Source organism: Gossypium hirsutum, chromosome A06 (genome assembly GCF_007990345.1).
Source record: "Gossypium hirsutum isolate 1008001.06 chromosome A06, Gossypium_hirsutum_v2.1, whole genome shotgun sequence".
NCBI classification, from domain to species: Eukaryota; Viridiplantae; Streptophyta; class Magnoliopsida; order Malvales; family Malvaceae; genus Gossypium; species Gossypium hirsutum.
In genome coordinates, this window is record NC_053429.1 from 120,924,056 (window position 1) to 120,939,952 (window position 15,897).

At 30.0% G+C, this 15,897-nt stretch overlaps 1 protein-coding gene across 1 annotated transcript; it reads left to right on the top strand.

Annotated features, from left to right (window-relative positions):
* The first annotated feature begins 4,946 nt into the window (after nt 1-4,946).
* On the top strand, nt 4,947-7,194 carry LOC121230740 (uncharacterized). The gene is made up of 4 exons (XM_041116052.1): nt 4,947-5,426; nt 5,684-5,958; nt 6,327-6,481; nt 6,999-7,194. The coding sequence occupies exons 1-3, from the start codon at nt 5,150-5,152 to the stop codon at nt 6,390-6,392; spliced, it is 618 nt and encodes a 205-aa protein (XP_040971986.1). The 5' UTR covers nt 4,947-5,149; the 3' UTR covers nt 6,393-6,481; nt 6,999-7,194.
* Nucleotides 7,195-15,897: the final 8,703 nt, after the last annotated feature.

Sequence of the window (15,897 nt, forward strand, 5' to 3'; positions counted from 1 at the left end):
TATTGGGTATATGACTTGTGTATGGCATGATATCACTTTCAATAGTGAAATTCATAACTTAAATAAAGAGTAAATGATATCCTCTTATTGGCATTATATGGATTATAAAAATGGGACCTATTTAAGGTAATTTGTCTAAGACAAATGATTTTTGTCATTATGATTCGAGTAATGATCATTTTCATTGTGGAAGATACAATGATGACTATGAGATAAAATAGATTGAATTGGATGAATAAATTTAACCTAAAGGAATATTGAATATCCTATGAGGGTAAAACATATGAATAGGTCATTGGATAAAGCTTGAAATCAATAAATTTTGTAATGAAATAAAATAGGGGGATTCAATTATGGTACTTTAGTGAAATGGCTCAATGACTAATGTTGTAATTGCTAGAGGGAAAGTCTTAATCACAAATTATTTATGCCCTAATTATATATGTCTAATCGGTTCTTCTACTAGCTTAATACAATTTTTTAACAGATTACGTTCAACATGAACACATCCAATATGTACACTCTAACATATTGGTTGAACTCTTCATCGCTTACATTGTCCACTGGAAGATCTTGACCAATGTATGCAACCATGTAAACTTCACTCAATTGTCTTTTAAATCTCTATTGTTGTTGAGATAATGGTTGAGTAACCTCCTCATTTCTGGCTCAAGCTCAAATTTAGCCACCCCGGTTACAATAACACATTCAATTGGAAGACTATTGATTAGAGCTACATCTTTCAAAGTAATTGTCGTGTGGAAAGTAAAAAGCAATAGTTTCCAATTTCCACATTTCCAAGAAGGCCGTGAGTAGCGGCAATCGCAACAGAATAGAAGTTATTTCAACCACCTTTAAAATTTTGGCTACATCTAGATGATTTGTAAGTCTAGCATGCTTCTCGTCCAACATCAAATAATGTAATGTTATTTTGAACCCAAATGTTTCATTCCTCAACCTAGTAAGTAAACAGAAACAAATAAATTCAATATTCTAAAATCAAAGTAAACATAATTTAATACTAAAATTTAATATAAACAATAAATAAATATTTAAGTAATGCTTTAATAAAAAAATTTACCATATTAGAGGCTATAAAAGCTATATGTTTCTCTTCCCTTAAGAAAGCTATATGTTTCTCTTCCCTTAAGAAAGCCATGGTAGAGTTTTAAGGGTGTACTTGATTGGGTAAAAAATATGAGGGATGGAAGAGAGTTGAAAAGTGGAAATAAAATAAAATAAAATTTGAGTGTGCTTGAAAGGAGAGAAATGTGAGAGGAAAGAAAATAAGAGAGATGATCACTTTTCATTCTAATGCATAAAAACTAATCCTTCTAAATTGGAATGATGAGAGGAGAGAAAACGAGAGAGATGTGTATGTTAGTTTAAAATTATGCATTTTTCAAATGTTTTATTTGCTTTCCTTTCATTTTTTCAACTTTACAGAGTAATGAATGGAAAGAAAGATCATATTTTCCATATTTCTATATTTCTATCATTTCAATTTTTCATCTTTCAAATTTTCTTTTCACTCTACTAAGCAAAGCCTAAAAGATCGAATATAAGGCAAAAAAGAAAGATTCGACAACTTTTTTCACTTAAAAAGTCAACATTGATACGAGATAACTTTAACTTGACTGGAAAACAAAATGAGAAAGAGGGTATTTATAAGCACGATAAAAGAATTTTTCACGAAGAAGTTGATGCCTATTAGTGTCAATACCGATTTATGTGTGTTAGATTGAGTTAAACGATTAAAATTCAACTTCAATAGTTAGAGTTAGGTTTACTAAAAATGGTGAAAACATGAACATATGTAAACTCAACACCCATATGCTTCGAACTCACCAATATGTATTTATTAAGGTTATGTTTATGATAAATGATGAAAATTTAAACACATGTAAACTCGATATACAAGTATCAAGCTCAATACTATGAATTTATTAGAGTTTAACTCCTAACAATAAAAATTAAATTCATATATCTTAAATGTTATACGAAACTTCACACATGTGATTGTCAAATTAATTTAATCATTACATAATTATTACTAAAAATTCACTCGACATAATGAAAATTTTACGGAATTCGAAATTCATTGGTGTCGAATTAATTATAAAAATAAATTTATAGATATTACATTTTTTATATTAAAGTAAAAAAAAACTCGAAAATATGATCTTGGATGACTTTTTTTAAAGATGACAAAAATGTTTTAGACAATTTTCAAGCTAAAAAGTTTGTGCTACAGTGGTAGGTTTTGCCGAAGTTTGAAAAACAACACTCAAATGGATTAGTTCAAAAATTAAAGGTTTATTGATTTATCTGGTCTTTTAATTTTATAAAAAAATTATTTTAATTTTACTTTTTTTAGTTCTTAAATTTGAGTTTTTTTCCATTAAATAATCTCAAAATAGGTGGAAAAGTTAAATTTTTTTTTTTAACTTTGCTAGCTTGGTGTATAGTGAATTGTCACGTGGATGACACGTTAGTATTTAATTATTTTTTAAAATTTAAAAAAATTCAAAAATTATAAAAATTATTTTTAAAATTAAAAATCATTAAAATTATTAAAAAATAGAAAAACATATTTTTAATATATTTTAAATTTTAAAATATTAATTAAATATTGACATATCATCCACGTTACAAACTGCATGCATGCTACATCAGCAAAGTTAATAAATGTTAATTTTTTCATCTATTTTGAAGTGATTTGATAAAAATATAAATTTAAAGACTAAAAAAAATAAATGACACTAAAATAATTTTTTATAAAATTATTAAGTCAAAATTAAATAGGCAAGTCCATGAATACTAGATTTTTATTTTTTTATTTTTTTTTGTAAAAAGCACTTTTTAAACATTTAAGAATATTAAAAATGATTTAAATATTCAAACCAAAAAAATGTGCAATGATCATGCAGGCAAGACCCCCACTTGTTTTCTAGAAAAGCATATCATATAATATTTTATTACATTATTATAATTTATATATTAGAACCTTATTCTATTTCACACCGTGTATAAGACGTGTGGATCTCATGCCAAAAGGCTTCCACCATTAAATAAATTTAATCTACTTAGAGTTTGTATTTAATATATTTACATAACTAAAAAATAAATATAATATAAAAATATAAATGTGATAAAATTTATAATAGTATATGTCGATAATGATAGTAAGAATAATCATAACGTAATAAAAAAAATAAAAAGTATATAGATTTTACTTAAAAAATTAGGGACAGAAGATAAGAAATTTACTAATATTAAAAAAACGATTTATGGCTATGCACAGTTTTTAAAATGTTAAACAGCCTGTCTAATAAAAAATATAATTTTATAGGGGGCTGACAGTTGCCCTAGCCCCCTAAAATAGAAAATTTATATTTAGGCCCTTGAAATTTTATTAAATTTTAAATTAATAAAGGTAAAATTATACTTTGGCTCTTTTAAAATTATAAAAATTCGATTTAATCCTTTAGAAATTATAAATATATAGATTATAAAAAATTAAAATTTTATTCGACCCTTAAAAATTTGTTTTAACTTTGCCCCTATATACAACAAATTTTGTACATATAAATAAAAATAAAATACTATAACACATGAATTTCATCTTTAAAGAAACAAAATCTTAATAGCAGTGTTTTGTATTTCTAGAGCAAGCTTTGAAAAATAGTTGATGTTACCACTTAGCATGGACCAAAACATTAATTAAGATGTGTAATCTTCATTTACAAAGTTTTCCACGTAATTTCTTACGTCACAACGCCTATTTTTTTAAAAAACAACCCTTCCCTATTATATATATAAAGACAAAAAAAAATCTATATTGCGGGGACAACTTTAAATGAGGGTAGTCCAAATACAACTGATCCCAAAATCAGTATTTTATAAAATTTAAGGTTTAATTTGTGTTTTAAAAATTAATTTTTTTATTTAAAAAATCCTTATTTAAATATAAATATCATTGATATTTTATCAAAATTTATCAACTTGTCAATAATATAAAATATAAGGATTAAATTTTAAATTTTATTAAGACACAAAAATTAACGACATATTTCAACCTACTTAAGATTACCCAATTATATTATTCAAATCAAACCATATTATCCCTTAATAACATAATTAATTTCCTTTAATTTTTTTTAGCCTTATGGCTAGATTCATGTGTCATGCTTGTATGTATATATTAGGCCTCATGATCCATGGGTTTGTCATCTAGAAAATGGGAAAGTTTAGGTGAAATTTGACAATTAGGGGGCCTTCATAGGCAATTTACTTGACTACTTGTCAAATAAGTAGGATGACATCAGCCCATACATTTAGATTTTTGACCAAAATCATTTAAACAAAAAAATAAGGGCTGCTTGGTAGACTTTTACAACTTCGTCATGTACGGTTTGAATTTTTGGGCAACAATTTTTTAAATTTGGAGTGGTTGAAATAATATAAAATTTTACAATTTATATCAAGTATTATGAAGGTTAAGATTATAATTTATTGTTTTTACTTTTAAAATAAATAAATTAATAATTATACATTAAATCAAATAGCAAACTGATAATTCTGTAAATTTTTTTATCTAAATCTATTGTTAAAAATTGATAATTGTACTTAGGTCTAAAGTACATATCTAGTTATTTCTTTAGCTACAAATGAATAAAAATTCAACAGAAATAATCAATTTAGTTTCGATTTAATATACAAGAATGAATTTGCCCTTTTTTTTATTTGAAGGGGCAAAATGTAATATGACCCCTAGTATAGGGGCTTCTATGATAATATTACCAGTGAATAGCCGGATCTTTTGATGGGTACAGTGGTTAGTTGTCCGTTAAAAAAAATTGTATAGGTAATTCCGTTAACAACTCCGTTCCAGTCCTACCCGCCATTTCAATTTAAGAGTTGCTTGTGCGTGTTAATTTCCTCCATGTCATCTTCAATTGTCATCAGTTCCGTCACACCCCAATTCTCACAGTCAAAACACTTGGAACCTTCTTTCATACCCCACTGCCATTTTCCCTTTCATTTTTAACCTTAATTTTTCCATTTCCTCCTCACTCAACTTTCAATCCTTCTTCTTTGTACATAAAAAAATTCGCAAAATCAAAAAAAAATTGAAGAAAGAAGGGAGATGGGTTTTTCAAAGGAAGAGAAGTCGAGAAGAATTTGGAGGGTATTGAAAACAGTGTTTTTCTTGATAACAATGGCGATTTCGTTCCTCGTATTTTCTGCGCCGGTTTTTCTCGTTCTAGCCGATGCCCTTTTGCCTTCGGCTTTGCTCTCTGCTTCGCTTTCGCCTTCTTATTTATCACTCCAATCCCTTTCTTCCCATTTCGATAACTATGATTTTAGATCTTCTCTCATAGATATTCCCCTCATATCCATCATCAGATCAGCTGTTATAATCTGTAAGTTCATCAATAACCCATTCCGAATTGAATATTTTTAGTGGATTTAAAAGTCAATTTACTTTACGCAAAAACCCTAATCGAATTGTAGTTTCCTTCGTGGCTATTTCATATGTGAGGTCCCTGGAAATTGAATTTTGTTTGGTCTAATTCTGAATCCAGTCCTTTTTCTCCTCGTACTTCTGAAATTTAGTCTCTCTGCTAGACTACTTGTTTAATTGATTTACAGGTTTTCTGGGTTTTTTTTTTGCTTGCAGTTGTTTACAGTTTTTGTGATGGGCCAAAACTTTCGAGGGGACCATACCTGGGAATCACAATGATTTGTTCGATTTCATCGTTGGTTTTTGTTTCGATAAAAGCTTCGTTTGTGTTCGGTTCGAGAATTCCTAAAGAAGGGACGTATGTTACAGCCATGGAAACCGCTCTTTTCATTTCTTCATTGGCTTTGGCAATTGCACACATGATTGTGGCTTATAGGACAAGTTGCAGAGAAAGAAGAAAGCTCCTTGTCTACAAAATTGACATTGAAGCTGTAAGTTCACGCTATCTCTATTTCCATAAAAGTATAATTTTTTTTAAAAAGATCTATATTTATAAAATATTTTAATAAATTGAATTAAATTAAGGTTTGTTGATGAATTAATTAAATGAAATAGTTAAACGATATATTTATAAGCAATTAGTAAAAAAATAGTTGTGACAAAAAGATTAAATATTATAATAATATTAGGGAGTGAGAAAAAAGAAGATAAATGTATAATAATAAAAGCGAGCCCAAAGTCCTACCAAAACTGTAGAAAGTAGGGAATTTTACGTTTCTAGAAACTCAATTGTTTAAGGAAAGTAAAAGATGTTATTTTCATAAATTAAATGAATGATTTTTCATTTTTATTGGCACAGATTTCAGCTTGCAAGAATGGGTTTCCTAGGTATCAAAAGATTCTCCAGCAAGAAAGGGTGAAGTAAATGCAATATTACCAACACTGAAAACGATTTTCCTTTCCAAGAAACCTACCTGTTTTTGGCTCATCACATTCTTCTTTCCCACATTTCAGGTAATTATCACTTTCATGATTTTAAATTTTATTTTTATTATTTCATATCAAATTTGACTTTAAGAATCAGATATATTCATAAGTCAAATTCATTCATTATAACTTTTGATCATTTTTTTATACAATACTTAGAATTATTTATAGATCATTATAGTAGCAAAACTAGGGGCTGACAAGGGCTTTAACTCCTTAAAATGAAAATTTTTCTATATGACCATTTTTTAAATTTTAGTAAAAGTAAAAAAATAAAAATTTAATTTAATCTTTTAAAAATTATAAAAATATAATTTATTAAAATAGTAAAATTATATTTTTTCTATTGTAAAAATTACGATTTAATTTTAACTCCTAATTTTTTTTTTCTAATTTCATCTCTACTTCCTAACTTATAAATAAAAAAATGATGTGCACTTAAACCCACATTCATAGTCCATAAATAAATATAGTAGTAATGTGATAGCCATGAAACTTGATATAATTAACTCATGCATTTCTTTTTTCCTTTCTTCTTTTGCAGATTTAACCAAAACCAATCAGTCGCTTGAAAATCAAAGTGTTAACAAGCAGATCACAGCCAGCAGATACATACATATATATATATTATATTTTGAGGAAATGATCGAACATGCAATGATTTTGAGTGTACAGTTTGTATTACATCTGTAAATATTAATTTAAAAACAAAGGAAGAAATGGGCCAAAGCTCTTTTCCATACCCCAATTTTTTTAAAATATTTGAAAAATATTTATATTAATTATTATTTTTGGGCCAAAACACTTATTGTTAGGTTAATTATTTTCGGGTCAGAATTTGTAGCAGGTATGCTATGCCAAAACTCAGACCTCTCTTCTTAAGATCATTCAAATAGGCACTGCCTTTTAGTTACAAACCCTTAATTCAAGAAACTTATGTTGTCCTCGGCAATATTGCTATCACTGATCAGAATTTCAATATTTCTGTTGTGCAGGATCCATTATATGGCAAGCCATAAAGCATACTCTATTATAATTCATTGTTAACTCATCTAAAATTTTCTTTAAAGAAGAAGACTTAGAGAAATAGAGAGAATTTAGAAAGCCATAGATACAAGACACACTGATATTTTATTGATAGGAAAACTCGATGATCCTTACAAACTGATACTATCTCCTTTTATACCTAAAGGAGAGATAACACAACAAAATAGTAAACAATGTTAAAGTAAGCATTATTATATAAAGCAAATAGTACTACATAAAGTAAACAGTACATAAAGCAACTGAGCATGAGTGACTGCTTTTAGCTGTTAGCATTTGATATTGGGCACTGTCCATGGAATCTTCACTATTTACTGTCATATCCAAGTCTTCATCTATATCCTTATTATTATCTTGTTCTTGATGCATCTTTGAGAGACTGATTTGACTGCAATACCACGGGTATTCTTGAGACCATTCTGAGGGATTTGGGATGCTCTCATAATAATCTTGAATAGCTTTTAAGATTCCTTTGTGATAAGGTTTGTATCTTATAGGCCATGTGTCCTAAGAAGCATCAATGTCTAGAAGAGGCCATATCTCAAATGAGATAACTCTATTAAGCTGGCAAAGGAACTTTTGTATGAACCTGTAGTGTATATCATATTTTCTAATATTTTCATCAAGAAATTTGTGAATCCATGCAGTAGGAAAGGATCCTAACTGAGTTGGTTTTCCCCGTTAAACCAGATATTATGGTTTGTGGAAGATGATGATTATATAATTCCCATGATTTTCTTGATAATATTGATCAATCATGTTTAACCAATGCGTTAGAGGATGGAACCAACATAAAAAAGTGAAGAAGTTTTGATGTTGTGGTTCAATATTTCCTCTGATGGCTTTTATTAGAAAATAACGAAGATCAGGGATGAGGAATTGAATGGCTATGTGATGGAGATGAGTGAGATACCACAAGAACCATTTTAGTTCATCAGGTTGTTCCAAAAATTCAAACTTGATAAGATGAATAAAGGGATAATTAGGATGTAAACCCCATGGTCTAAGGATAAGTCCTCCAAAATTTTTAAAGACCTAAATTTGATATTCAAATATCATTTCTTTGGTCTTTAGATGAAAATTTCCTTGTTCAATAAAAGTCATAACTTTTGTGGAAATTCAGGATTAAGGTTTGAAGCAACAGGATAAGACGTAGGAAATGAAGAAGATGAAGAGGATGGTCTATACATCATAATGGGTCTGGGCTGGAAAACTCTTTTATAGGCAAAAATTTCAGTTTTGGGCCTAGAAAGCAAATCAGCAAGGACATTTTGTTTTCCTTTTATATGTCTAGTATCAAATTTAAATGGGGAAAACCATTCAGCCCATCTGAGGAGTTGAGGATGAGGGACTATTTTCTGCTTGAATTTGAGCATTTGTAGAAAAGATGACACGTCCATTTTTACAAGAAAATGATATCCCGCAAGATGAAATTTAAATTTTTCAATACCTTTTTTGACTGCAAGGATTTCCTTAAAGGTGGAATGGTAATGAATTTCTGCGTCTGAAAATCTTCCACTTTTATATCCACACAGATGTCTTTTACCATTTCTTTCTTCAAGTAGAATTGCACCCTAATATTTGTCACTGGCATCTATTTGCAAAATCCTTTTTCCATCAGAAAGAATTTGGAGTGGAGGCAAATTCTAGGTCAGCTCTTTCAACTTTTGAACGGCTTTTGTTTGAGAGGAGGACCATAAGGGAGGTTCTTACTTGAGCATTTTTCTTAGGGGGTTAATATACTTAAAAAATTTAGGAATAAAATCTCTAAGATAATTAACAATCCCCAAAAATTACTGTACATGTTTAAAAGACAGGTTTTCAGATGGAAACTTGAGAAGTTCTTGAGCAATATGAGGACCTGGAGAGTATCTTCCATCTTTTAGCTCCATTCCCAGAAATTCAATTTCTGTTTTGTTTATCTGCATTTTTTTTCTGAAAGCATTATCCCATATTTGGAAATAAGGGATTTGAAATCTTCAAGAAGTTGAGCATGAGACTCTTTATCTTGGCTATAAAGCAATATATCATAAATATAGACCAAAGCATTTTTCATCAAAGGATGAAAAATCTTTATCATTGCTTTCTGAAAGAGTGAAGGAGTAGTCTTTAGTCCAAACGGCATTACTTTCCACTGGAAATGTCTGTTAGGAATACAGAATCCTGTTTTTGGTCTGTCATCAGGATGTATCCCCAGTTGCCAAAATCCCACTTTGAGATAAAACTTTGAGAAAATTCTTGCCTTAGCCAAACTTAAAAAAAGTGATTTTTTTTTGGCAAAGGAAACTTGTCATCCTGAAGGAAATGGTTAAGAGGTTGATAATTTATTACCAATCTTAACTTTCCTCGAATTTGCTCAGATATTTTATTGACATAAAAAGCTTCACATGCCCATTGGGAATCTGATGGTTCAATCAAATCTTGCTGTTGTAGTTCCTTGAATTCTTGTTCTGCTAGCAATAAATGATTTGGATTCATTCCCTGATGACTCACCTTTGTTGGATTAATATATTCGTTTTTCTTTAAGGGAAGGTGAATGAAGAATTCTGGGTTTTTCCATAAAGGATTTGGGCATTTTTTCAGGAATTCTGAGTGGGAATCTACACATGATTGGGTTTTTAATTCCTGAATGATTTGAAGAATCTTTTCAGATTGGAAAGAAAAGAGTTTTGGTATTTTGACAAAGGGTTGGAAAATATTTTTGAATCTTACTCCATTTGGGAGTATTCTCAAATGTTGGGCTTTTATCTAGAGGTTAAAACCTACTACAATGTTTTTCCAGGAAGTTTTGAGCCAAGTACTGTTGTTTTAACACAACAGTCTGGGAAGAACTGAATAGTAATAGGCTTACTAATCAGATGGGTAGCAAAGGGATGATCAGCAGCAGAATTAAAATACCTTACATGAGGTTTCCACCATTCTGAAGGTAAAACATCTGTATTCATGATGGTTTCAGCTGCTCCAGTATCTATGAAGACAATTATAGTAATGGGTTTACTATATTTGTCTAGATAGATTTTAACGGGTATCTGAGGGACTGGTATTGTGTCAACAGAAATATTCTGGACTTTGGCTTGCATCATCTGTATATTTGAATAATCTGATTCTGGCTCTGAAGATTCACTAAGGTAAGCAGGAATAGCACAAATTGTTCTGTCTGATGGTTCATCTTCAATGGAGCAGACAAACTTAATATCATCTTCTTCTTGTAATTTAATTCCTGATTGTCTTATCGTTTGTGCAATCTTCTTGGCTTGTTTTTTTTTTGGAAATTTTTTTGAGAAATGTCCTTTTTGATTATAGATGTAACAGCGATCAGATTTTGTTGTTCTTCTTTTCTTCTTGAGATATCTCCATTGAGGCTTTTTCTTTCTCTTCTATCTTGGAATATTTTTTGGAAAAGAATGTTTTTTGAAATGCTTCTTTTTCTTGGTGCGACAGTGACATAACTGATCTTTTGCACATTTATACTTCAGATGGGAATCATCACAGGCTTTATCAATCTTTTTGTCACCATGGAGATAATCTTTGAATATCCTTCTTCTGTTACAGATATCTTCTAAGGCAATAAAGACCTCTTGTTGAAATTCTCCCACTGTTAGTTGAAGAATGTCTTTATTCTGTCTTTGAAGAGCTTGGTTGACTGCAGTTTGAAGTGGATCTGGGAGAGATGAAAGGATGACTGGCTTGAGATTTGGATTTAATCCTAAAGCACAAAATAAGTTAGTCATTATTTTGAAGTGCTTTGCTAAATCCCTTTTGCTGTATGAACAACATTTTCTTTTGTAGAATTCCCTTCTTTTTAGTGTCAGCAAATCTTCAGGGTTTCCTAAAAAAATGTTGATGAATAATTCTGATTGGCTCAGCTAGGTGCATTTGATCATGTTGAGTAATAGCATTCTACCAGTCTCTCAACATTCCTGTGAATCTGGAAACAAATTCCATAAAAATGTTGTAATTGCTATCTTCGGTCAATTTGTGAGTTTCTAACCAGGAATGGAGAATGGAATTCCTGGATTCTATCTGGCCATCTTTCTGGTGGTAAATCATCAAGAGTGAAAGTGGTTCTTACAATGAAAGTTTTTGGCGTCTGTTTCTGAGGCGCAGAAGATGATTCTGACATTTCTTGCATTTCTTCATCACTAGGTTTTTCCACTTTGGTTGTTTGGAAGGATTTCAGAAGATTTCATCTTCTATTTCTGTTTGTGTTTCTAATAAAGATTTAGATTCTTCTAGCGTGCTTGAATTTTCCTATGAATCAGTTTCAATAGTATCTGATTCTTGTCTCTGGCTTTGTAAGGCTGAAATTCTTGGGATGGTGGATTCTTTATAATCCTTTAAAAAGACTGTTAAAAGATTTTGGTATCCATCTTGAATCATCAGAGACTTTGAAACTTATTTTGGGGGAGGCGATTTTGGTGGAAATTTTTCTAAAATTGGCCTTTTTCCAAGTTTCTTTTTTGTCTGATAAGCTTCACTTTCACTGGGTATCTTAGTTTCTTCAGTGACTTTTTTCTTTTTCTTCTCAGCTTCCTACTTCTTAATTTCCAGAAAAAATTCATATGTACTTGGCTTAGTACGTTTTGGAATTTTAGAAAGGTAATTTTCACTCCTTTTGTTGGAAGAGAACTTCTCTGTCTGATAGAAGGAAATAACTCAATTGTTTCTGCTATTTGGGTTGGTTCAAGAATTTTTCCTGTTTCTTGAAGAGTTTTGATCTGGTTTTTTAATTTTTGGATTTCTTTTTCTCTTTGGGCAAGATGGGAAAAGAAATCATGTCCTAGTGCTGCTGGTTCTCTTGCTGCTGCATCTAGCCTTTTCTGTAAAAGATGTATAAGGTCTTTAACCATTCTGGTATTATCATCTACCTTTGCTTCAATGGCTGAGATCTTTGAATTAATCTTTTTCAAGGTATGATTTTAGGCAATAGCGTTTTATGTCTGCTAGTTAAGAGTGGCCTCTGCAGCACTTATTTTTGTTGGGGCACCTGAAATATTTGTCTGGATTTTTGAAGGAATCTTTGGTGCATGGGTGTAATTCTTTTCTGAATACTCTTCAAGAGGGGGAAATTCTTTATCATATGATGCGGTAGGCTGCATCATACATACAGTAGAAACTGGTTCTTGAAAAGCAAGAAAATCTGGGTTTTTCTTAACCCACTTATTTATTTTTTGGTAACAGGGCTGAGAGAAAGTTTCTTGCTTTGAAGGTTTTAGGTTTTGTGGAGAAGGTGAAGTGGATGGTTTTGATGGAGGTAATGGAAGGTTACAAGGTTCTAAAAGAACCTTCTTTTTTGGTAAAGATTTATGGGATGAATAATCAACAAGGTAAATGAATTTACCATTATCTTCTCCAAGTGGACCAATATCTGAATCTCCTTCCATCCATCTTCTGTAAAACTCAGATTGAGTGGAATTTTTGTTTTTCTTTTTCTTTCCTGGCTTGGATACAGAATTATCTAGACGATCAATCCAAGCACTCATTCTGGCATCAGCACAGAAATCACATGAACAATGAAGATCCCAAGGGCAATGTCTTGTTTTTTCATCTTTGAACATGTACAAAGGACTTCTTTCCAAAGAAAAGCTTTGTATCAACTTCTTTCTAGACATGGTTCACATAGTAGACAATAACAATCTAGATCCCTTGGATCATGTTCTTGAGCCAGGCTTTTAATTGGTTGCATCATTAACTGGGTCAGAAAAAATTTAGATTTTTTAAACTTTGAAGATGACTGTGATCAAACTTTATTTCTATCGTTCCATCTCCCTTTGAAGTAATTTTGCTAGAAATAGACTGGATTGGTTAGCTATGTTCAAGTAATTGCTCATAGATGGTGATCCATTTTTCTGGGAGAAGTTTGATGAGTTCTTTTCTGGAAATTTTTCTTGGAACGTGAACACAATGGGGTTGATCATTTGTGTTTACTAAGATAAGTAAGGAGTCATCTGTCCCGTGCCTTGAGAGATTAAAGGCATGATCCTGGATTCTATAGACGATCTGGTAATGGAGAGTTGCAGCAATGGCTGATGCTACTTGTGGTGCTCCTGCAATTTGGGATATGAACTTTCAAGGTTGTAGTCAGGTTGAGATTTGCCAACGCCATGGTAAAATTTGGGAAGAGTGTAACCATAACCAGGCCTGAGTTCAGAGTTGCTTCAATAGTAGCGATACATGCATTTTAATATTCCAAATAGCTGGAATCCAATAATGCAATCCTTGCTACCATGGGCTTTCCAGTTGTTCCATGGCAATTTAAAGCCAAACGAATGGCTCCAAAATGAATATGGGTGTAGCCTACACGTGGCCATTTTGCTGGAAATTCTGCTAGAATTTCAAGGGTTACAAACTGTTCTTGTGAAGCTGCAGTGATGGGATAACTATCAAACCTAGATGCTTGAATGTATTCCCTAACTTGTTTGGAAGAACCTCTTATCAGAGTTCTAATAGATCTAACAGGAGAAAACATAGTTTTCCTATATGCAACATAAGGATTTACAGTAGGAAGATTAGTAGGTTGAACGTTATCTCATTCATCAAGATATTCAATCTCATAAAGAGATGAAATCTTTTTTGCTGAATGAGATCTAAAAGGGAAATCAGGCATAGAAATAGGAGTGGAAAAAGTTGAAGGTCTTGCTAACATTTTATCAGTGATGGATAAAGAAGTCTTCTCTAAATCTTTCTATCTTAACAGAAATATTTTAGATGAGTTGTTGAACCTGTGGCTCTGATACTAATACGGGGGAGGATAAGCACAAGAATTGCAAGAAAGAAGAATTTGTAGCAGGTATGCTATGCCAAAACTTAGACCTCTCCTCTTAGGTCATTCAAACAGGCACTGCCTTTTAGCTACGAACCCTTAATTCAAGAAACTTAGTTTACGTGCTTTTCGTATATTTGAAATTATTCTTTCTCTATATTTTTAAAGATTTAGTCTATATACTTATTATTTTAAGTATAGTTGTTATCACCATTAAAATTGTTCTATGTATGATATTTTTATTTTTTACATAAAAATTTACTTGATATTCATTTAACAGAAAAAAAAAGATAATGGAAAGGATCTAACTTTGTTAGCGTGATATTTTGATTTTTTTTAATAAAAATTCACTTAGTAGCCATTTAACAAAAAAATAACATTGTAAAGAATTTTGATGGTGTTATCAATTAAAAATTAATGTAAGCATTTTAATCAAATTAAAGTTTTTGAATTAACCAATGACATTGTAAAACTTGAGGTGCCGAATTATGTCAAAAATTAAAATATAAAGATTAAATCTTAATTTTGAGCATGATAGAAACCAAAATAAAAATTGGTTTATATGTCAAAAATGCCTTTAAAAAATGCAAAAAAAATAAATTAAGCCCATGTGATAAATTCACACCCAATTAAGCTCATGCTGTTAACTAAAATAATCAATTAAGCCCCTCCATTAATGGTTTTCGTCATTGACCGTGTTGGCCATTGACAGACCAATCATATGGGGACACGTGGCAACTTCTGATTTAATATAATATTTTTCCCATAAAATATTGAAAAATCATAAAATTTTTTTTATAAAAATAGAAAAATTCATAAAAATAAAAAACAATAAATAGTAAAAAATATTAAAATATTAAAATTGACATAAATTTATTAAAATTATAAAAGCTTATAAATATTATAAAAATATAAAAAAATCTACTAAATTATAAAAAATTATTAAATTAATAAAATCTATTTAAAATAATTAAAATAAAAATGTATTAGAATTCTTAAAAAAATAAATAATATTAAAATATTAAAATTGATATAAACTTATAAAACTTATAAAAAAATTATACAAACTTGAATTGGACCGGTTATCCTGAAATCGACAAAGGTATTGCTCCAAGGAAAACCATTAGACCAGTTGACCTGGGAACTGGGCAGTTGAACTATTTTTTTATTTATTTTTAATATTTTTATCAAACCAAAATTTTATTATCCAACTATTAGCATATGTCAGAATGAAATATTCTAACCAAGGTTTTCAAAATTGGATCAATGGTTGAACTGATCAGGCCACCCGTTTGCCAGTTTAATCGATCTGTTTAGTTTAATTAAAAAAATTAAAATTTAAAAATATAAAAAAAATCGGTTAAACCATTCAGTTCCTAGGTCAACTACCCTTGTTGATTTCAGTCTAATCGGTCCAACCAACCGATTCAGTCCAGTTCAAGTTTTTATTTTTTTTCTATAATCTTTATAATATTATATTAATCTTAGCACTTTTTATGATTTTATAGAATTTTAAATACAATTTTTTTAATTTCAAATATTTTAAATTTGTTTTATTAATTTTATAAAATGATTTTAGAATTTATTAGAATTCTATATTTTTATAATTTTTATACATTTTCATATTTCATATTTA